Source organism: Sardina pilchardus, chromosome 1 (assembly GCF_963854185.1).
Source record: "Sardina pilchardus chromosome 1, fSarPil1.1, whole genome shotgun sequence".
Classification (NCBI taxonomy): Eukaryota; Metazoa; Chordata; class Actinopteri; order Clupeiformes; family Clupeidae; genus Sardina; species Sardina pilchardus.
This window is the reverse complement of record NC_084994.1, coordinates 27,602,592-27,625,658: the sequence shown is the minus strand read 5'-3', so window position 1 is coordinate 27,625,658 and position 23,067 is coordinate 27,602,592. Positions and strand designations below refer to the sequence as shown.

General features: G+C 42.3%; 1 protein-coding gene across 1 annotated transcript; it reads left to right on the top strand.

Annotated features, from left to right (window-relative positions):
* The first annotated feature begins 221 nt into the window (after positions 1-221).
* LOC134077820 (NACHT, LRR and PYD domains-containing protein 12-like) lies at positions 222-18,466 on the top strand. Its single transcript, XM_062533464.1, has 16 exons — positions 222-1,987; positions 5,319-5,489; positions 5,911-6,063; positions 6,206-6,376; positions 10,573-10,725; positions 10,870-11,040; positions 11,220-11,372; positions 11,524-11,694; positions 14,133-14,285; positions 14,816-14,980; positions 15,296-15,451; positions 15,573-15,743; positions 16,654-16,806; positions 16,909-17,076; positions 18,107-18,187; positions 18,454-18,466. The coding sequence occupies exons 1-16, from the start codon at positions 231-233 to the stop codon at positions 18,464-18,466; spliced, it is 3,960 nt and encodes a 1,319-aa protein (XP_062389448.1). The 5' UTR covers positions 222-230.
* Positions 18,467-23,067: the final 4,601 nt, after the last annotated feature.

Below are 23,067 nucleotides of genomic sequence, written 5' to 3'. Positions count from 1 at the left end.
TGAATTAGCAGGTAAACAGAAGTCTTCAAATGTTTTTTTTTTTTTACAATTACTCCTAAGGGACTGCTCCTAAGAACAAGACCCAGGGATATGTTTTCATATGTATTAATGCTATTCTGGACTCAATAATCAGTTAGCTGTGTTCGATGTTTAATGTTTAATTATTTTAATTTGTATGGCAAACAGACAAACATGTCCTGAACAAAGTACTGATGACCCATAAAGCCAGGATGAAGAGGAGGTTTGAGAGCATATGTGAAGGCATCATAAGGTCAGGGACTCAAACACTCCTGAACAAGATCTACACAGAGCTCTACATCACAGAGGGAGAGAGTGAAGGGGTGAATAATGAGCATGAGGTTTGGCAGGTAGAGTCAGCATCCAGGCCACAAACCACAGAAGACACGGCAATCAACTGCAATGATATCTTCAAGCCCTTACCTGGACAGGAGAGACACATCAGAACTGTGATGACCAAGGGAATCGCTGGCATTGGAAAAACTGTCTCGGTACAGAAGTTTATCCTTGACTGGGCAGAGGAGAGAGTTAACCAGGATGTAGATTTCATGTTTGTGCTTCCGTTCCGTGAGCTGAATTTGGTCAAACATGATCAGTACAGTCTTCACAGGCTCCTGCTTGACTTCCACCCTGAGCTTAGAGAGCTACAGGATAATGAATACAAAGACTGCCACATTGTGTTCATCTTTGATGGTTTGGATGAGAGTCGACTTCCACTGAAATTCCAAGAAAATCTGAATATTTCTGATGTGACAGAAACATCATCAATGGATGTGCTGATGACGAGCCTCATTCAGGGAACTCTTCTCTCCTCTGCTCTCATCTGGATAACCTCCCGACCAGCAGCAGCCAGTCAGATCCCTTCTCAGTGCATCAATCAGGTGACAGAAGTGCGAGGGTTCAATGACCCACAGAAGGAAGAGTACTTCAGGAAGAGGATCAGTGACCAGAATCAAGCCAACAGAATCATCTCACACATTAAGGCAACGAGGAGTCTCCACATCATGTGCCACATGCCAGTCTTCTGTTGGATCTCAGCCACTGTCCTTCAGCAGATACTGGAACTGGGGGGAAAAGGGAAGAAAGCCCCTAAAACTCTCACAGAGATGTTCATACACTTCCTGCTCATCCAGACCACCAGGAAGAGCCAGAAGTATCAAGAGGAAAGTCAGACAGATAGACAGAGGCTCCTGGAGTCACATAAAGGTGTCATATTGAAACTGGCAGAGTTGGCTTTCAAGCATCTGGAGAATGGCAATCTCATGTTCTATGAAGAAGACCTGAGAGAGTGTGGCATTGATGTCAGTGAAGCTTCAGTGTACTCTGGCATGTGCACTGAGATCTTCAGAGAAGAATGTGTGTTTCACCAGAAGAAGGTCTACTGCTTTGTGCATCTGAGCATCCAGGAGTTTCTAGCAGCCATGTTTGTGTTTCATTCCTACATGTCTGGAAATCTGGAGTTGCTGAAATCTTTCCTTCCTAAAAGACATGGAGACAATCAAGTGTCCCTTCCTTTGCATATCCTGTTGAAGAGAGCTGTGGACAAGGCTTTGGACAGCGATAATGGACACCTGGACCTTTTCCTCCGCTTCCTTGTAGGCATCTCAGTGGAGAGCAATCAAGCCCTCTTGCGAGGCTTATTGAAAAACACACACAGCAGCTCAGAGAGCATCCAGAAAACATGTCAATACATCAAAGTTCTTAAGGGGAAGTCTCCTGAAAGATGCATCAATCTTCTTCACTGCTTATTTGAAATGAACGATCATTCTCTGCATCAAGAAGTCCAAACCTATCTCAAATCTCCAGATGGCCTCTCAGGTGAATTGTCACCTGCCCACTGTTCAGCAATGGCCCACATGTTTCTGATGTCTGAGGAGGTGCTGGATGAGTTTGACTTGAGCAAATACAAAACATCAGAGGAGGGACGGAGGAGACTGTTGCCATCTTTGAGATGCTCCAGGAAGGCTCTGTGAGTATTACAATTCTGTTAAATTCTGAGATGATCTATTTTATGTTAACTATTGCTCCTGTAACTTGTATTTCACAACACCTGCTATTTTGCATAGTGTCAGGATGTGGATTTGAGCCCAGACGCAGAGGCAGAGACTTAATGAAACTTGAAAATGAAATTAAATTAAACTTTCAGTCTTTTACTGAAATGATGAGTCACAGATCAATAGGAGCAAACAGTCAAAGGGATCAACATTTCACAAGAGACAAGGCAAAGATCTGAATGCAGTTTATTCAGCACGGGGAAATATTCACATAAGAAAATCCACAAATTGAGACAATTGCCCAGTGAGACAGGGGAGTTCAGTCCACAAACATAAAGTTCAGGGCTTTTGTGTAATTCCAAAAACAGAGTATATTCAAGAATTCGATCCAAGAGAGTGAGAAGTAGCCTGGCAAGCCAAACTACACAGAAATGTATAGTCTGGGGTCGGACCATTCACAGAGTTGAAGCCTGTGGGTGGGATGAACAGTTGTCTTTCAAACTGCCTCTGCACGTAATAGGCCAGCATTTGTGACCAATCGTAGCCGGTCGGCAAAAGGGCAACAGGGCTGCCAAGTTTCAGAAAATTGCAAGCGACAGTGAGATGCGTTCGTCGAACATTTTTTTGACTGTCTGTCACACTCAAAGCGTGACACTTGGCAGCTCCGATTAGAGTCGCTTTTTCAAGTGTGAACTTACCAAGACAGAGGCTAATAGATGTTACACAGCTCTGCAACAAGTATAGGACAATGATAGACGTAGCAGCCTTAACGTTAACTTGGAAACTCAAAGAAAAACAGCGAATCAACAGTGAAGAAAATCTAGCAAGCAGGAGAACGTTTTAAATCTAATTATCGGAGTCGGCGCTGTTGTGTGTGAAAGATAAGTTAGATGCCAAGACCCGCCTTTCGTTAGCCTAGAAATCTAGACGCCCCTAGCGGCAGCAAATGTAATTTGGCTGGCGGGGCAGTCTAGCAACAATCCATTAGAGCTAGGGAGCTGAGAACCCCCAGCACCAGCGGGCCAATCACAGGGCTTAACATAAAGAAGTTGCGACGGTAACGCATCCTGTTATTTGAAAACAAGAAGATGATTCGTTTAGCGTTATCCTATTGCGTGGAGAGGGAAGGTTACGCATCCTGCTACTTGAAAACAAGAAGATGATTCGTTTAGCGTTATCCTATTGCGTGGAGGGAATTTGAAAGACAGCTGTTTATCCCACCCCTCCGATTGAGCCCTGTCTACGGTGAGTGTCCAGACCCTACATCTTGATGTGGGTCTGGCTCGTCGTCAGGCTAGCCTTTCGTTGCTTCTGATTTGTTTATTGAGTGATGCCTTCGGGCTCAAGGACTCCGTACACAGATAGAGCGTTCTGATTGGCCAGGCTGAACTCGAGCCTGGCGCAGGCTTGTCCTCAACGGTGCGACCCTAGACCATCCCGCTAGGCAAAAATATTTTTGCCCGCGAGGGTGCGTCTAGATTTCTAGGCTAAGTGAGAAGTCCACATAGAGAAATAAGTCCACTTGTAATGAGTAATCCAACAGGATCCATGAGGTGTCCTCAGTGTTGTGTTCCATCATGAGATCCTCCATCTCAGTATCAAATCAAATCAAACCACACATAATTTGGCAGACACATTTTCTGCTCATGTAGCCCTGGATTATTCACGCTAATCAGTCTTTAGTGGTGTTGTGTCTGTTGCGTTAACTCTGCATGGTATTCAGGGCTCATATATTGTTCTCTTCTCTTATCTCCTTTAATAGTGTTGCATTTCGCGTTACACAGAGAAGCAGCGTGAAGACGGTCATACTCCTACAACCTACAGACAAGCACTGCACTTAGTGACATAGTTCATGACTTTGTCAAGTTGTTAGCTGCTGCTATGCTAATATTACGATAGTAAGCTAATGTAAAAACAATATAAGCATGACAACGTAATTCACTATGATGCTCGAGGAGTAATTACTCATACATGATCATACAAATTATTCAAAGAACTTTGGAATAACTTACATCATCACCGGAAAGAAAACTCGATGAAGTGGTAGAAGACATCTTGAATGATTCTCGACCCATTCAACTTCCCGTAGCTCTAGCCATTGTTGCAACGCACATTTGAAAACGTGTGGCGCTAGAGCGTGCATGCAAAATCAAATTTAACCACTAGATGGGAGCAAAAACTACATAGTGTACGTTTAAGGACATTAATTTTCTTTGTGAATGAATAATGTATTGTAAATAAATAAATGTTTTCCTTAAAATACAGGGGGTCATAAGTATTGGAACGCCCATGTTAAATTCCCATAGAGGATTTTTATTTTTATTTTTAAAGGCCAGTTATTTCATGGATCCAGGACACTATGCACCCCGATAAAGTCCACTTGGCCGATATTCAAATAACCCCATGTCAACACTATAGCCTACCCTTAACATACCAAGGCTGGCTTTACACGACAATGCTCCGGGGTGAAACCGACAAAATATTTTGTGCCTTTCGTTTAGACGGCGACAGCGTTTTTGGGGCTTAAAAACGCAAAAAAATGAACCCACCCTCCAGAGTGGAAATCTTAAAGACGCTCCACCAATTGTGGCAGATCTGGGTAGCCTAGACTGTGCTGAAAACAACAATGTGTGAATGGCACTTACCAGGATAAATGCTTCTAACTAGAGGTAGTGAAAATGCCCTTAAAACAGCTTAGGGCTCATAGGGTTAAACATGACACATTATCCTTGTATACTATTGTGCCTCTGTTGCAGACTTGCTGATTGTAAGATAAGGATTATGATTATGATTATGATTATTTATTAATTTATTATTATGACTATTTATTTATTACAGTTGCGGCAGTAACAGTTACAGTTTTACAAAATAATTATTCAGTAGGATTCAGTAATTTAGTGTAAGGGGGCAAGTCCAAAACGTTGAAAAGGTTTTACGATTGTGGTCACCATTTGATTACAAAATGGTGACTATACCTCTGACCTGTATGACTACATCCTGTAGTGCACTTAGTATTGTAAGTAGAAGAGGCCAGGTCCTCTTCTTTGTACTTGTCCACATGTTCCTAACCCTCTTTGTCTTCCTCTACCTCTACCCCTTCCTTTTCCTCTTCCTATTGCTCTCACTGCCTCCATGATTACAGTGTTGTCACAACAGCTTGTCTGAGGTCTGTGTGCTAAAGCTCATCCAGGCACACATTGTTTGTAACAACATTTACATTCAACAAGTGAAATGTGTGGCACCACAAGTGGACTAACACTACACAGTGTTTTAACAGGACATGACAAATTACTGCTTCCCCTGCAGACTTGCTGGCTGTAAGCTAACAGAGAAGTCCTGGGAGATTGTGGCCTCAGAACTGCAGTCTGCAAACTCCTCCTTAAGAGAGCTGGACCTGAGTCAGAATGACCTGCAGGCATCCGGAGAAAAGCTGGTCTCTTCTCTTCTGAGTCCAAACTGCAAACTGGAGACACTGAGGTGAGTAATATTGTAGAGCTGTGAGCTGTGAGCAGTACTCATCTAGGCTTAGAAAACGCTAGTGAGAGAACTTATACAGTAGATAGACTGATTTATTGGTTGTTTGTTTGAGACATTCATCATGTACAGTATGTTTCACTTTTACTATTGGTGTGAGATGATTATTTCATTCTATTTTATTATTTTATTTATACTTTCCTCTATTTAGTTAAATATGTTATATGCTGTGGACCAACCTGTGAGTCTGAAATAAAGATTGAATTGAAATGTAATTGTACACAGAGACATACAGTACTGTTGTTACAGTGGCAGACTGTGTTAAGCAGACAGTACCAGCATCTGTATTTTAGTCTTGAATTGATATGTCCTCTTTGAATTTTACTATTTGGGATTTTCTGTGACATGGTTTATGTGTTTACAGACTTGTTGGCTGTAAACTGAAAGGGGGATTTTTGGCTTTGGCTCACAAGGGAGCAAACTCCCACCTAAGAGAGCTGGACATGAGTGACAGTGAGCTTCAGGACAGTGGAGGAGAACTGCTCCATCAACCACTGAATGAGGACTGTAAAGTGAGGTCTGTATTTGTGCACAGTGCACACAAACTGGTGCATCGATGGGATCTAAAAATTGTCCTTTTATTTGTTGGCATTTTATATTTGGGAATGTAAGGAGAGTAGAGGACCTGTTGCTTATAGTGTTTTCCTCTCTCACTATAGACTCATCAACTGTAGACTCAAACACAGCTCCTGTGTGGTTGTGGTCTCAGTTCTGCAGTCATGCATTTCTCAACTGAGTGAGTTGGACATGAGTGGCTGTGATCTGCAAACATCAGAAGAGAAGCTGCTCTCTGGTCTTAGAAACCCAAACTGTCACCTGGAGAAACTGAGGTCAGTACACTGAATTCAGTACACTTTACTTTACATTAATACACAGGATTAGATGTTAAAATCCCTTGTGCCAAAATCCAAGGCAAACACACATTAAGAAGCCTCTGTCCAAAATTAACTTAAAGAAGCAGGCTAACCACCAATCTGTTAACCAATGGTCACAAACACAAGACAGATGGCCAATCCCACAGCAGTATATGGTATACAGCATGTCATTGGAGTTATCAAGTGGGCACCCTCATTCACCGATGTTTCGTTAAGTTAGGCCCACGACACCTCATGAAGGCTTAACAGTGAAACCAGCGTCCTGGAGACACTCCCCTCCATGCTGCCACCATACTACCACATTGCAACAAACCAGCTAGTTTAGCTTTTGCTATGCTACATGCTACCATGTTGCCGGCGCCGTTGTGGGTCAACTCAGCAACACGAACACACCATAACCCTAGTCACCGTGTCACAAACACAGAACAAATAAGCCAGCTATGCTACATGCTACCATGTTGCCGGCACCGTTGTGGGTCAACTCAACAACACGAACACACCATAACCCTAGTCACCGTGTCACAAACACAGAACAAATAAGCCAGCTAGCTTACCTTACCCCAGGAAGGAGAGCTTCTCCTCACCCACAACCATTCACTTGCTCGTTCTGCTGCCAAAGACATGTTACTAACCACTTGCCTTAGACTTCGTCCACGAATGCCCAACTCAGACAGCAAGCCAATAGCAGATCTGGCCACAAACCCTCGTGCACCAATTTCAATAGGCCTTAATCTCACACTCCAACCTCGCTGCGCTGCCTCCTCTGCTATTTCAGTGTATTTTGCTCTCTTTAACTCATTGGCCTCTTCTACTCTGTCTTCCCAAGGAACAGTTAAAAAGCAAAAGGTCAGGTCTCAACCTAGTGCTTACTATATGCGAAGGTACTGCCATCTGCTGGCCTAGATCAACCTTCATTTCCCACCCCGCTCCATTAACTAAAGAGCCGTTTTTATACCTGGCCTTCGTGGAGCGCTGTTGACCCCCCTGACGTACAAAGTTAATTTGCTTAACATCCTTACTTGCTGCTAATGAATTAACTTCTCTCCGCTTATCCTCAATTGCTGCTGCTAAGCATTTCAGTATTGGTTGTGACGCCATGTATAGCGCCCCTGGGTGAGGCTTACCTTGCACCCTGATAAGATATGGTGGAGGCTGCCCACACACGAACAAAGTGTACATTTATCATCCTCACCAAACCATTGACTTAAGTTCTTGGGAGATGGGAGCACATCATATGTAGCACCTAACATAAATCTAATCCTGCCAGCATCCATGCCCCATAGATCTTACCATTTAATTTGCTTTTTTTCCACCCCTTCCCAGTTTACCCACTGCCCTTGTCTTGCCTGTGATACTGCCTTGGTACATCTAACAGTCTCCTCCTGCCTATGCATTCCTCCACAACCATTTTCCTCCTTTCTCCTGCAGAAGCCTTGCTCCACAAAGGTTTACTTATGTCTAAACCTAGACCCCCCCGCCCATGCTGCACATGACCCATTATGTCTCCATGCCTCAATGCTGATTGAGCTTGCTTAAAGGGATATTCCGCCATTTTTGGAAATACACTCATTTTCCACCTCCCCTCGAGCAAAACAATCGATATTTACCTTGTTCCCGTTCATCCAGCCATTCTGTGAGTCTGGCGATACAACTTTTAGCTTCAGCCTAGCATAGATCATTGAATCGGATTAGACCATTAGCTTCTCACCAGCTAGCTTCATGTTTAAAAGTGACTAAGATTTCTGGTAATTTTCCCATTTAAAATGTGTCTCCTCTCAAGTTAGAAAATGCAATAAGACCAACTGAAAATGAAACCTGCCGTTTTTCTAGGCTGATTTGACATGGAACTACACTCTCATCTGGCGTAATAATCAAGGCAACTTGCAAACGTACCATAGGCGCAGTGATATCGTACGCAGCACCTGAAAATAGTCCCCATAGACAACAAGCAGTAGTAGTGCCAGTAGTTTGCAAGTTGCCTTGATTATTACGCCAGATGAGAGTGTAGTTCCATGTCAAATCAGCCTAGAAAAACGCCAGGTTTCATTTTCAGTTGGTCTTATTGCACTTTCTAACTTGAGAGGAGACACGTTTTAAATGGGAAAATTACCAGAAATCTTAGTCACTTTTAAACATGAAGCTAGCTGGCGAGAAGCTAATGGTCTAATCCGATTCAATGATCTATGCTAGGCTGAAGCTAAAAGTTGCATCGCCAGACTCACAGAATGGCTGGATGAACGGGAACAAGGTAAATATCGATTGTTTTGCTCGAGGGGAGGTGGAAAATGAGCGTATTTCCAAAAATGGCGGAATATCCCTTTAACTGCCTGCTCTGGGTTCCACTTCCTCCCTGCCTTAACTGTAGGTGCAACTTTCCTCACCACTGGGTCCTTAGACTGAGTAAGAGTCATTTCCAATCTAGCCTTAGCACACTTAAATTCTTCTGTCAGACTAGATATTGGCAACTCTACAATGCCCTTCCCGTACAAGGCTACACTGCTTAAGCAGCGAGGCACTCCAAGCCATTTTCTCACAAAGGAGTTGATCATTTTTTCTAACCTTTCAACCTTTGACAGAGGAACTTCATAGACTGTCAATGGCCACATTAGCCGGGGCAATAAGCCAAACTGCAAACACCACAACTTAAGCTTACCTGGTAGTCCTGACTTGTCAATTTTTGTAATACCTAGCCTAGTGACCTGTCTTAATTCTTCAACCTGTACCTTATCATTAAGGCTTGCATCATACCATCTTCCCAAACTCTTCACTGGCTTATCCATAACTGTGGGCATCACCTCCTTATTTATAACAAACTTCTTATCTACTACCTTCCCTTTGACAATTGAGAGACTCCTAGACTTACTAGGGTTCACCTTCATTCTAGCCCACTGCAGATTGCTATTTAGCTTATCCAATAACCTGTTGGTGCATGGGACGGTAGACGTCATAGTTGTCATGTCGTCCATGAAAGCCCTAACTGGGGGGAGGCGTAGCCCTCCCTGCAATCTCTCCCCACCCACTGAATAATCTGAATTCTTACCTGCACAATAAAGTTGATGTTTATATATGCCATTCCAGTCATATCTGTAAAATATCTAAAGTGGAGAGAAAATGTGAATCTCACTGTTATGGGGTGAATCAAGACATGAATTTGTGAAGCATTATCTTTTATTGTTGTGTTAATGTTGGTGTGAGAGAATTGGTCCCAGACCAATTGGTGGTTTAGCATTCCCTGCTGATGTGTCCCATTCAAATTACTGTTACAGTAGACTGTGTTAACCATTCAATATCAGCATCAGTGTTTTACTCTAGCATTGATATCTCTGATTTCACTATTTGCAATCTTTCGTTACATGGTTTATTATTTTAAAGACTTGTGGGCTGTAAATTAAGCGGAAGATTCCTGGCCTTAATAGCGATATAAAACTCGGGTGCCAGTTACAAAGAGTTTAACAATTGTATGAAGCTTCAGCCAATTCTCGAAACTCAATGTGGCCCTTGAGCCAGAAAGTTTGCCCACCCCTGTTATAACCTCTCTGTCACCAATGAACGTGATTTTTCTCTCAATCAAAAGTGTGAAGTTGTTACACTTTAGCAGATATTATCTTTGGAAGGGTGTTGGGACCCATTTACAGTACTGCTCTTTTTCTGTCTCACTGTAGACTTGCTGGGTGTGAACAGACAGTCCTGGACGATCATGGCCACTGATCTGCAGTCAGAATGATCAGTGTTTCCCACAGAATTTAATTCTATTTGTGGTGGTAGTGTGTTTGTGCGCACATTTTAAACAAATTTGCGCAACGTACTTATGATGCTAGCTGGATTTAATTGCGATTCAGCCAGTCGTCAACAACAGATTTTGTTTTCATGTATTCTTTAAAAGTGCATGCATGTTTGTTGAGGGACAGAGAGGCTGCACAAAGGTGTGCATGGCTCTACAATGAAAGGAGTTCATCCAGTTTAAGTAGTAAAACATAAAATCAGTGTGTGGTGGTCAGTGTTGATATTGTGGTGGGCCGCCACAAATAAGTCAATGTATGGGAAACACTGATGATGTTTAGTCATCAGTCTATGTTAGCTAAAGATGTAGACAACAACCTCATCTGATCTCACTAATTTGTGCTTATCTGTTGATTCTCTATGTTTTACAGACTTGTTGGCTGTAAACTGAGAGGAAGATTTTTGGCCTTGACTCTTCAGTGGGCAAACTCCCAACTTAAAGAGCTGGACATCAGTGACAGTGAGCTTCAGGACTGTGGAGGAGAACTGTTCCATCAACCACTGAATCCAGACTGTAAAGTGAGGTCTGTATTTTGCACAGTGCATACAGACTGGTGCATTCTGTTGGATCTAATAAACAGTCCACATCTTTCTTTCTGCCATTTTGTGTTTCGAATGTACAGAGTGTAGAGGACATGTTGCTATAGTGTTTCCCTCGCTTACTGTAGACTCATCAGCTGTAGACTCAAAGACAGCTCCTCTGAGGTTGTGGTCTCAGTTCTGCAGTCATATATTTTTCAACTGAGTGAGTTGGACATGAGTGGCTGTGATCTGCAAACATCAGAAGAGAAGCAGCTCTCTGGTCTTAGAAACCCAAACTGCCACCTGGAGAAACTGAGGTCAGTAATACTCCCAGAGAAACAGAGAGGGTTTCATTCACAGCATATAATAATGATACTTTTGGGGGTACTACTGTAGATCAAGACAGGAATATTTAACTTTTTTGTTGTGCCAATGTTGATGTAAGTGAACCGATTCAGACCTGATGTGTTCTATATACATTGTTTATGTCTTACAGACTTGTTGGCTGTAAAGTAAAAGGACGATTTCTGGCTTTGATTATTCTGTGGGCAAACTCCCACCTAAGAGAGCTGGACATCAATGACAGTGAACTTCATGACTGTGGAGGAGAACTGCTCCATCAACCACTGAATCAAGACTATACAGTGAGGTCTGTCATTTTAGCACAGTACTGAGACTGTTGCTTTCTGATTGGTCTAAAAGTGGTTCACGTCCTTATTACTGGAATTTGATATTAAGAAATGAGTATAGTCTAGAGAACATGTCGCTCAATGTTTGAATGTTTTCCTCTTCCACTGCAGACTCACCAGCTGTAAACTCAAACACAGCTCATGTGAAGCTGTGGCCACAGTTCTGCAGTCATATCATTCTCAGCTGAATGAGTTGGACATGAGTGGCTGTGATCTGCAAACATCAGAAGAGACAATGCTCTCTGGTCTTAGAAACCCAAACTGCAACTTGGAGAAACTGAGGTCAGTAAAACTCTGAAGAACACAAAATTCACACAAGCCTTGTGTATTTAAATGATAACGGGCAATATAGCATTTGGTTAACAGAAAACATTGCACGTTCCTGGTGGCAATGCAGACCCATCAGGCTGTGGAGTCCATTTTCCCTTTTACTATACTACTGTGGCCACTTGCATTGTTTTAATTTGCTGTTATAATTTCCACTTTTTATTTGCTGGAACTGACTTTTTTTTATAGAACTAATTATTTCTCAACTTGCAGGGCAAACTGCCATTTCTAGTTCTAGATGTATTATTGCCATGTACAAAGGCCAGTTATTAGTTCTATCTCTCTCATTGTCAAGCGGGCACATCCCAGGATTCTGATTAACCAAATTGTTGTTTTACTACGTAACTTACTGCCATGCAACTGAGCTAAAAGCCACCTCAGTCATATGCTACAATGTTGCTATGCTCTGACCGTCTGTCAGATCGCTATTTATAGCTCTGATGCAACATGACAGTTCATGTAAACTCCACAACAGAGACTTTCTAATGCAGGGACACTGCACTCTAATAATCTTCTATGGAATGGTAAGAATGGTAAGAATGGAATTGGTTAGTTCATAACACCAATATCCCGTCCGTTCCACCGCCAAAAGCCGTCATGTGAATACATCGTGCCCAATCATGTGGTTGCACTGGTGCACAAGATTATTATGATCTCACAGCTGGAGAGAGGCTGGTGATGTGAAACCTTGTGCATCTGTCCAAAACTAGATGTACCGCAAAGCGATACACAATGTCTGTGTCTGTCTGTGTGTGTGTATTTATGTGTGTGTGTGTGTGTGTGTGTGTATGTGCCTGTGCTTGTCTGTGTTTGTGTGTGTGTGTGTGTGTGTGTGTGTGTGTGTGTGTGTGTGTGTGTGTGTGTGTGTGTGTGTGTGTGTGTTCCTGCATGTTTGTGTGTGTGTGTGTGTGTGTGTGTGTGTATGACCGTAGCATCCAGCACCCAGAGCAACCATTCTCTTTCAAAACATATATATTTAGTTCATTAAAGGTTTCTTATGGTGTCACTTATATGTTTCTGGGACAAAAACTAGTAGATTGAGATGTGTGTTTGGAACAGGTTTTCAAATCCCCAGCGGGGGATTTAGACTCCAGAGGGTTAATACCACCATCTACAGGCCGATGGGTATACAGTCCTGAATGTACACATAAATCCATTTATTTTATAGCCCATGGATGAAATTCCACAAAACGTGGCATATTCCCAGGGGGTGTCAGGTTCATCATACACATGAAATTTGGTGCAGTTCATGACATCTCATCTGAAGATAGGGGCAATTAAAGCAATATTACATTGCATTTTCAATTTTTACCAGGGGGGTGCAAATCACAAATGACTGGTTATAAGCTAAGTTGATGCAAGCTCTTGAGACCAACATACCATAAACATTTTGTCATCCTCGGCGCCACGGTTCAGGTAGTTATGTAGGAAAAACTGTCATTTTTGGGCTTCGGGCGGGGGCAGCGCGGGGGTGGAGTGACCCCCGGGGACAAAAATATTTTTTTCCACAGAAGTCTACTGGGGCTACATGCCCACCAAGTCTCATGTGCTCCGGTGTTACGGTGTCCCGGGAATCGTTGACGAAACATTCAGGATCGATGACGAGAAAAAAGAATAAAAAAAAAAAAAACAAATATCAATATCAAATCAAATATCAATATAATTGATTGATATCAATATCAAATCAAATATCAATATAAAAAACAACTGTATGACCGCTTCGCTAGCTACGCTAGCGGCGGTCATAATAACTGCCTGATAGCTGCCCAAAACACGTTGCCAGATGGTTACTGAGAGGGGGGACTTAGTAGGTGTGCTACGTCAGACTTGGGTACTATATTAACTAAAAAATATTAGATGTTCTAAATACCGCTCTTCAAGACTCAACCAAGCAGTGGTATAAACATTTATACTTGTACGTAGAAGAATCTCACTGTTATTGGGTATAAAGCCCAATTCACACCAAAGATTCCCGACGCGACAAGACTGAGTTGCAGCAGTGTGAATTAGAAGTTGCACGTAGTTGCAAGCCATCGCAGAGCATTAAACATGTTGAGTCGCAGTCGCAAGGTTTTAGAACATCGCGGCTCGGCTCGTCTCGTCTCGTCTCGTCTCATCGGGAATCTTTGGTCTGAACGCTACTTTGGAATCAAAACATGAATATGTGAAACATTGTATTTCATTGTTGTGTCAATGTTAATGTGAGAGAATTGGTCCCAGACCAGTTGATGGTATAACACTCCCTGCTGATAACTGTAGACTGTGTTAACCATTCAATATCAACATCAGTGTTTTACTCTTGCGCTGATATGTCCTCTCTGATTTCACTATTTGCTGTTCTATCTAATAGTTTAATAACTATATTCTGTTACTTGATGGTTTGTGTTTTACAGACTTGTTGACTGTAAACTGAGAGTAAGATTTCTGGCCTTGACTCTTCAGTGGGGAAACTCCCACCTAAGAGAGTTGGACATCAGTGACAGTGAGCTTCAGGACTGTGGAGGAGAACTGCTCCATCAACCACTGAATCAAATCTGTAAAGTGAGGTCTGTATCTTTGTACAGTGCAGAGACTTTCTGTTTGATGCAAAAGTGGTCCACATCACTATAACTGGGATTTCATATAGTGCTGCCACTAACGACTAATTTTCTAACGATTAATCTTTCAACTAATTTTTCGATTAGTCGACTAATCTAAACGACTATTTTTTTAAAAAAATAGTCAATTTTATTCCATTTTATTCCATTCCATTTTGTCCATTTTATTTTTAACTCAACTGAAGGGCCAAAACATGACATATAGCCATAGATATAGTTATGCTCATATCAATATCAGCCTAATTTTGTAGAGTTAATGACAGAATTAATAACATTACAGCCGTTAGAGACGGGAGACCAAAAATAAATAGGGGGTCAAAAGCAAAACGATTAGTCGACTAAAAAAATTGGCGTCGACTAATTTTCATAATCAATTAGTTCGATTATGTCGATTAATCGCGGCAGCACTAATTTCATATTAATAAATGTGTAAGGGCTACAGAGGACATGTTGCTCAGTGCTTTCCTCGTTCACTGCAGACTTACCAGGTGTAAACTCAAACACGGCTCATGTGAAGCTGTGGTCCTGCAGTCATATCATTCTCAGCTGAGTGAGGTGGACATGAGTGGCTGTGATCTGCAAACATCAGAAGAGAAGCTGCTCTCTGGTCTTACAAACCCAAACTGCCACCTGGAGAAAATGAGGTCAGTAAAGCACAGAGTTCGTAGAGACATTATTTACACATTCACACTTTGGACATACAATAATACAGTACCACTGTTTTTGGGCACTAGAATCAATAAATTAATTTGTGAATTATCTTTTTATCGTTGTGTTAATGTTGATGTGAGAGATTTGGTCCCAGACCAGTTGACGGTATAATTGATGTGTCCCATTTATGACTGTTAACAGTAGACTGTGTTAACCCTTCAATATCAACATCAGTGTTTTACTCATTGATGTTTGCTGTCTGATTTCACTATTGCAAATCTTCTGTTACGTCATTTATGTTCTTACAGACTGGTTGGCTGTAAACTGAGAGGAAGGTTTTTGGCCTTGACTCTTCAGTGGGCAAACTCCCACCTAAGAGAGCTGGACATCAGTAAGAGTGAGCTTCAGGACTGTGGAGGAGGAGAACTGCTCCATCAACCACTGAATCAAGACTGTAAAGTGAGGTCTGTATTTTGCACAGACCACACAAACTGTCCATCTTTTTTATTGTAATTTCATATTTGGAAATGTAAGGAGTATAGAGGACTGGTTGCTTATACTGTTTTTTTTGTTGGTTCACTGTAGACTGATCAGCCGTGGACTCAAAGGCAGCTCCTCTGAGGTTGTGGTCTCAGTTCTGCAGTCATATATTTCTCAACTGAGTGAGTTGGACATGAGTGGCTGTGATCTGCAAACATCAGAAGAGAAGCTGCTCTCTGGTCTTAGAGATCCAAACTGCCAGCTGGAGGAACTGAGGTCAGTGATATTCTGAAAGAGTTCACACTCACAGAGGTCTTATCTACACATTCAAATTCACATTGAGGTTCAAGTTTAAGTCCATTTGTCATTCCAGCCATATCTAAAACATCTACAGCGAAGTGGAAATGTTTCTCACGACTAGCGTGCATTTACAATGAACTGAAAGATAAAGTAAAGCAAAAATCGGTGTTAAATTGGTAAATTTGTGTGCTAGATACAATGAGTTTAACAGTTGTATGACCTGTGGGTAGAAGCTTTGGTAGCATCAGACTGTTTTTCTGAAGCAATATCTCCTTCCAGACGGCAGGTGAACAAATAGTCCATGTGCCGGGTGAGAGCAGTCTCTTATAATGCAGAGAGCTTTCTTCCTGCACCTGCACCAACTCCACACTTTGGGCATACAGTAGAGTAGGAGACTGTCACTGCTCTGGGATGCTAGACTCAGAACATGAGTTTTAGACGCTCTGGGCTTTTAATGTCCATGTTGGTGTGAATGAACTGGTCCCAGACCTGTCTGTTATACAATAGCATAACTGTGCGTTCAGACCAAGACCGTCAAAAGCGTCAAGAGCGCCGGAAATCATTCATTTCCTATGGAGAGTCGGCGTTACCGGCGTCAAAGGCGTTCTCGGCGTGAGCGTGGCTTCATGAGCGTCACGGGCGTCAAAAAGAAGTTGAGCCTCAGTTAACTTTATGGTAATTAGCTATGACACGGTTCGGCGCTGAACTGAGTTGAGCGTCGGGCTATGAGCTTCACCAGCGATTTCGACGCTTTTGACGGTTTCGGTCTGAATGCACAGTCATACTCCCTGCTGATGAGACACTAACAACATCAGTTTTCACCCCTCATGTTCCTCTCTGATTTCACTATTTGTGATTCTCTGTTACATGGTTTATATTCTTACAGACTTGTTGGCTGTAAACTGAGAGGAAGGTTTTTGGCCTTGACTCTTCAGTGGGCAAACTCCCACCTAAGAGAGCTGGACATCAGTGACAGTGAGCTTCAGGACTGTGGAGGAGAACTGCTCCATCAACCACTGAATCACGTCTGTAAAGTGAGGTCTGTATTTTGCACAGTGCACATCTTGTTGTCCTTTCATGTTTGGAATGTAAGGAGTATTAGAGGACCTGTTGCTTATAGTGTTTTCCTCTCTCACCACAGACTCATCAGCCGTGGACTCAAAGACAGCTCCCGTGAGGTTGTGGTCTCAGTTCTTTCATATATTTCTCAACTGAGTGAGTTGGACATGAGTGACTGTGATCTGCAAACATCAACAGAGAAGCTGCTCTCTGGTCTTAGAAACTCAAACTGCCACCTGGAGAAACTGAGGTCAGTAAAACTCTGAAAGACTCCACAGAGGTCTTATCTACACATTCAAACTTTCAAATAATTTTGACATTCAGACTTAGAAGCATAGAAGCATTTTGAGAAACATTTGCTCTGATTGTTGTGCCTGTGTTGATGAGAGGGAGTTGACCCCAGATCAGTTCAGCGCTCCCTGCTGGTGTGTCCTAGCCTGGCATAGCCCTCCGTAAGCTTCTGCTCAATTTTCATTTCCCTTCACCATTACGTCTGGGTCTAATCCCATTGAACTCGATTTCTCAGGATGCATTCCATCCGGACCAATCAGCGAACGGGGGGGATCGGGGGAGGGGGGTGTTAACGATGACGTTGAGTATATGCGCGTTGTAGTCTCTATAGCTGTCACGACGAAACGTTAGCGATTGGGTAAAATCAGGCCCAATCGATTCAAACTTCAACAGAGTTCATGCCTCCTGCCTGAAATCGATTCTGAATGGAGTAGGTCCAGACCCTCTGTACGATATTAGTACGAGGGTTTGGTATGACCAGGCTAGGTGTGTCCATGCACATACTGTATAGAGCTCTACATCCACACAGGGAGCTGGACACTGAGGTTGGGATGATTAGTGGGAGTCCATTTTCAGGGAACCTAATAAATATAAGCTGTATTATCTCATTTTGCACACTGTTTTTCTCAAAGTGATATTACTACTTTAATATTCATCATAAAACTAGGCAGTGACCCAACATATTGCAACAAGACTCATTTAGAGATGAAGCGGTCAGGCTACAAAGTCTGTAATTGCTGCAGGAAGAGGATTCAGTGATGAAAACTAATTTCAATCACAACCCCATTCTTACAAGTAGAAACTATTATTTTACTCAATGTCCTCTATTCCTTTCCCTGTTTATTTGTATTATAATGTGTCAATGTCTGTTAAAGAATGTTAGTAAGATTTTAGCTAAAAACCTTTGACAATAATGGTAAGAATATGAATGTACGCATGCCACCATTCTGTTTTCTGATGTCTGTCTCTTGCCCTCTCACTCTATGCAGACTTGCTGGTTGTAAACTAACAGAGGAATCCTGTAAGGCTGTAGCCTCTGCTTTGCAGTCCTCCATCTCCCTAAAGGAACTGGACCTGAGTCACATTGACCTGAAGGAGTCTGGAGTTCAGCTTCTCTCTACAGGACTCAGTAGCCCTCACTGTAAACTGCAGACTTTAAGGTGTGTATGTGCACACACTATTGTGGCACTGTTGGCTGCCTGTCTGTAATCTTTGGAATAATTCATCAGCTGCAGTATGTGTTAAAACAGACTGAGTCAGTGCCAGGTTTTGAACATAAGCTGTGAAATGTTGGCATCAGTGCTGCAAGGGACACCTTCCCATCTCTGACCTGCAGGATGCAGTTTTAGATCAAGATAATTGTCATATTGATATGAACAGAATAACAACTACATTCCAACTAAATGCTTGCATAAACTATTATTCTAGTCAGTGTCCTCTGTTCTATCTATTCTATATTAATAATGTTTATAATAATGATAAGAATATGAATGTATTCATGCCACCATTCTGTTTTCTGATGTCTGTCTCTTGCCCTCTCACTCTATGCAGACTTGCTGATTGTGAGCTAACAGAGGAATCCTGTAAGGCTGTAGCCTCTGCTTTGCAGTCCTCCATCTCCCTAAAGGAACTGGACCTGAGTCACAATGACCTGAAGGATTCTGGAGTTCAGCTTCTCTCTACAGGACTCAGTAGCCCTCACTGTAAACTGCAGACTTTAAGGTGTGTATGTGCACACACTATTGTGGCACTGTTGGCTGCCTGTCTGTAATCTTTGGAATAATTCATCAGCTGCAGTATGTGTTAAAACAGACTGAGTCAGTGCCAGGTTTTGAACATAAGCTGTGAAATGTTGGCATCAGTGCTGCAAGGGACACCTTCCCATCTCTGACCTGCAGGATGCAGTTTTAGATCAAGATAATTGTCATATTGATATGAACAGAATAACAACTACATTCCAACTAAATGCTTGCATAAACTATTATTCTAGTCAGTGTCCTCTGTTCTATCTATTCTATATTAATAATGTTTATAATAATGATAAGAATATGAATGTATTGGAGCAAGCATGGAGTAAGACGTGTGTCGGTGTAGCTCTGCAGGAAACTACGGTTAAACTATTATTTTCAGAGGTATCCTCTTTAAACAGCAAGTCAACTAAGTACACCTTTGCTCTGTGTAACTGTTAGACGTGCAAGATGTCGGGTAAACCCGGCAAAACAAGACAAACGACCATATCTGCGTCGAAGCCTTCTTCAGCTAGTCAGACCTCATGCGAAACGGCTGAAGGCTCTTCAGCTATGCCTTTCGATTTTGAAGGATTTAAACGTGAACTACGCGAAGACCTGGTTGGTGCAATGAAAACGGAGGTCCGATCTGTACTCGAAAGCGAACTGGGATTTTTCAAATCGGAAGTTCTGGCTCTAAAATCAGGTTTGGAGGAATTCAAAAACACTACGAGCTCAGAATTAGCCAAGCTACGTAGCACGCTAACTGGCGCAGAACACAGTTTGTCCACCTGTAGTGACGATGTTACTACACTGCAACGAGATGTGAAGCGATTGACAGAGCTGGCTGATACTCTTCAAAACAAATGTGAGGATTTAGAAGGGAGGTCACGGAGAAATAATGTAAGGATCGTTGGAATACCTGAATCACCTGGCAGTTGTTCCACATCAGCGATTTCAACTTTGCTCAAAGATGCATTCAATCTGGAAAAGGCACCTCTGGTCGACAGATCGCACCGATCACTACAGCCAGTTCCACGAGAAGGGGGACCAGCCAGGGCGGTCATAGCGCGCCTTCATTATTACAAGGACTGCAACGATATTCTACGTCTTGCAAGGTCCAAACAGAAGATTCAAGTTGCCGACATGACCATCTCTGTCTACCCGGATTTCACTGCGAGGGTGGCCAAGGCACGAGCAGCGTTTAACGGCGTCAGACAGATGCTAAAGGATGTCCCAGGAGTTAAGTTTGGAATTCTTTTCCCAGCACGGCTCCGCATTACATTCGAGGGGGCCGAATCGTTTTTCACTGATCCTGAAGCTGCCCGTGCGTACGTTTCTCAGAACATTCTCCACCATCAAGAGGACTGACTGTCGTTGTTTGCACTTGTCATTCTTGGAGACTGTAAAGGTGATGTTTCTTTCCCTCGTTGTTTTACATTCAATCATTATGTGTATCTAAAGCTAATCAGCCAACAATGACTAGCCTATCAATATGACAATAGTTGTCAATGAGGATTTGAGAGTTTCTCTACTTATTGTTTTACAATATGCTTGACCTTAATGTAGGCCAAGCTAATTACATTGCCAAAAAAAAAAGACTGCCAAAGCCGCAATAGTCATTGTGTGAGACTGTCTAGGCAATATTTTTTTATTATTATTATTATTTTATTAATAGTCTAATTGCTCTCCTCACTGATTTGCATAATTTCATTTGATGTTATTTGGCTATCTGGTTAATGGTCTGATAGGACAGCTTGCCATTCTTGTTAACAAAACAAAATGAAAAAACAAAAAAAACGTATGTGATATCTAGTCTGAAAGATACCTCTGTTTATTATCATTTCCTATTCCCTGCAGGCTGCATAGTTTAGCAGTTAGGCTACCTGTAAAGCCATGTGCTATTACCTCTCTTCAGGGGTTGTTAATGCGATCTCCAGTTTAGGGGGAGGTCGGCATAGGGGTATTGGGTACATAATCACCTGTTTTTTTCCTTTTATACAGTGTATTTTATGTTTTCTTGAATGTATGTTTTCTGTCTGCTCATCATTGGGACGGTTTACTATTGGATCACCCAAGTGTTCACTTCAAATATTGTATGACTCCACAAAGTAGCTGTGCACCCTGCGCCACACGTCTCATCAGCTGGAATATAAAGGGGATGAACCATCCAATTAAGCGTACCCGTGTTTTCACACATTTAAAATCTTTAGGCCCGGATATAGTTTTCTTACAGGAGACACATCTTCTGGGTACTGAACGTTCTAAATTAGAAAGGGGCTGGGTTGATCATATATTCTGCTCTAACTATGGGGCCAGAGCCAGAGGGGTGGCAATTTTGATTAAAAGGGGGACACCCTTTGTCCCATCCCAAGTTATCTCTGACACAAATGGACGCTACATTATAGTCTCTGGGAAATTGTTTGGTACTCCCATCGTCCTAGCCAACGTATATGGTCCAAACTGGGACAATCCACAGTTTTTCTCACGACTTATAGCCAAGTTACCAGATATCAATTCACATCATCTAGTATTGGGAGGAGATTTCAATTGCGTTCTTGATCCGGTTTTGGATAGGTCCAGGGTCGGGACCCAAACCAATGTCTCCAAGTCTGGGGAGGTGCTTCTGTCATTTCTAAATCATTATAAGCTACAGGACCCCTGGAGAAGCTGCAACCCAACAGCCAGGCAGTATTCTTTTTATTCTCCAGTACATAGGTCATATTCAAGAATAGATTATTTTCTTGTTGATGATAGGTCTCTGTCTTTTGTCAGCAATTCCAAATATCACAGTATTATTATATCAGACCACTGCCCTCTACAGTTAGACCTCCATATGCCTAATGGTAGCACTAAACATAGAACGTGGCGCTTTGACCCACTGCTATTAAATGACAAAGATTTCACTAATTTCATTAATAGTCAAATAGACTACTTTTTTGAGACCAATACAACACCTGATGTGTCCTATAGCATCATTTGGGAGGCGTTTAAAGCGTATATAAGAGGACAAATCATTTCCTACTCAGCCAACTTGCGATCTATGCGTAATTCACAACTTACTAAATTATCTAAACAGATAAAAGACCTGGACTGTAGGGCTGCTTCTGATCCTTCTGATTCTAATCTGCACAAAGAGCGACTGCTACTGCAATCAGAGTATGACTGCTTATCCATTAGAGACACAGAACAACTCCTTTTTAAATCAAAGCAAACATACTACGAACACAGTGACAAGGCAGGCAGACTCCTCGCTCATCAATTACGTCAGAAAACTGCTAAGACCGCCATCCCTGAAATCCGTATTGCACCAGGTCAAACCACCACCCACCCACAGACTATCAATGACCAATTTAAAGATTTTTATGCAGACATCTATACATCAGAGGCTAATGCTAATTCTGGGGAGATCCAAAAATTCCTGGATAAACTTGACATTCCACAGATTAGTACAGAAGCACAAACACTTATTGATGCCCCTATAACATGCCAGGAAATCACACAAGCCATCAGCTCTTTACAAAGCGGTAAAGCAGCGGGCCCCGATGGGATATCTATTGAATTTTATAAAGCTTTTTCAAATAAATTGGCACCTATATTAAGTTCTCTATATACAGACATTTTATCCACGAAGAGAATGCCGGACACAATGAATCAGGCTGTAATAACAGTCTTATTAAAGAAGGACAAGGACCCCCTGGAATGTAGTGGGTATCGCCCAATAAGCCTCCTTTGCTATGACTACAAAGTTCTCACAAAAATTCTAGCACGCAGACTGGAAACTGCTATTTCTGATCTCATTTCTCCTGATCAAACAGGTTTCATACCTGGAAGGCAATCCTTTTTCAATATGCGGCGTCTTCTCAGCATACTTCATTCTAATCATTCCTCTGATACACCTGAGGTTTTACTCTCCTTAGATGCTGAGAAGGCTTTTGACCGCATTGAGTGGTCATACCTCTTTGAGGTGCTTAGTAGATTCGGTTTTGGCCCAACATTTCTCACATGGATGAACATAATTTACAGTACCCCGCAGGCAGCCGTGCGCACTAATTTTATAAATTCAAATTTCTTCACCCTCCAGCGTGGGGTGAGGCAGGGTTGCTGTCTGTCACCTTTTTTGTTTAATTTAGCGATTGAACCTCTGGCCATAGCTCTCAGAGCTGACGACAGAGTTCCTGGCATTGTTAGGGGGGGCTTCACTCATAAGGTCTCACTTTACG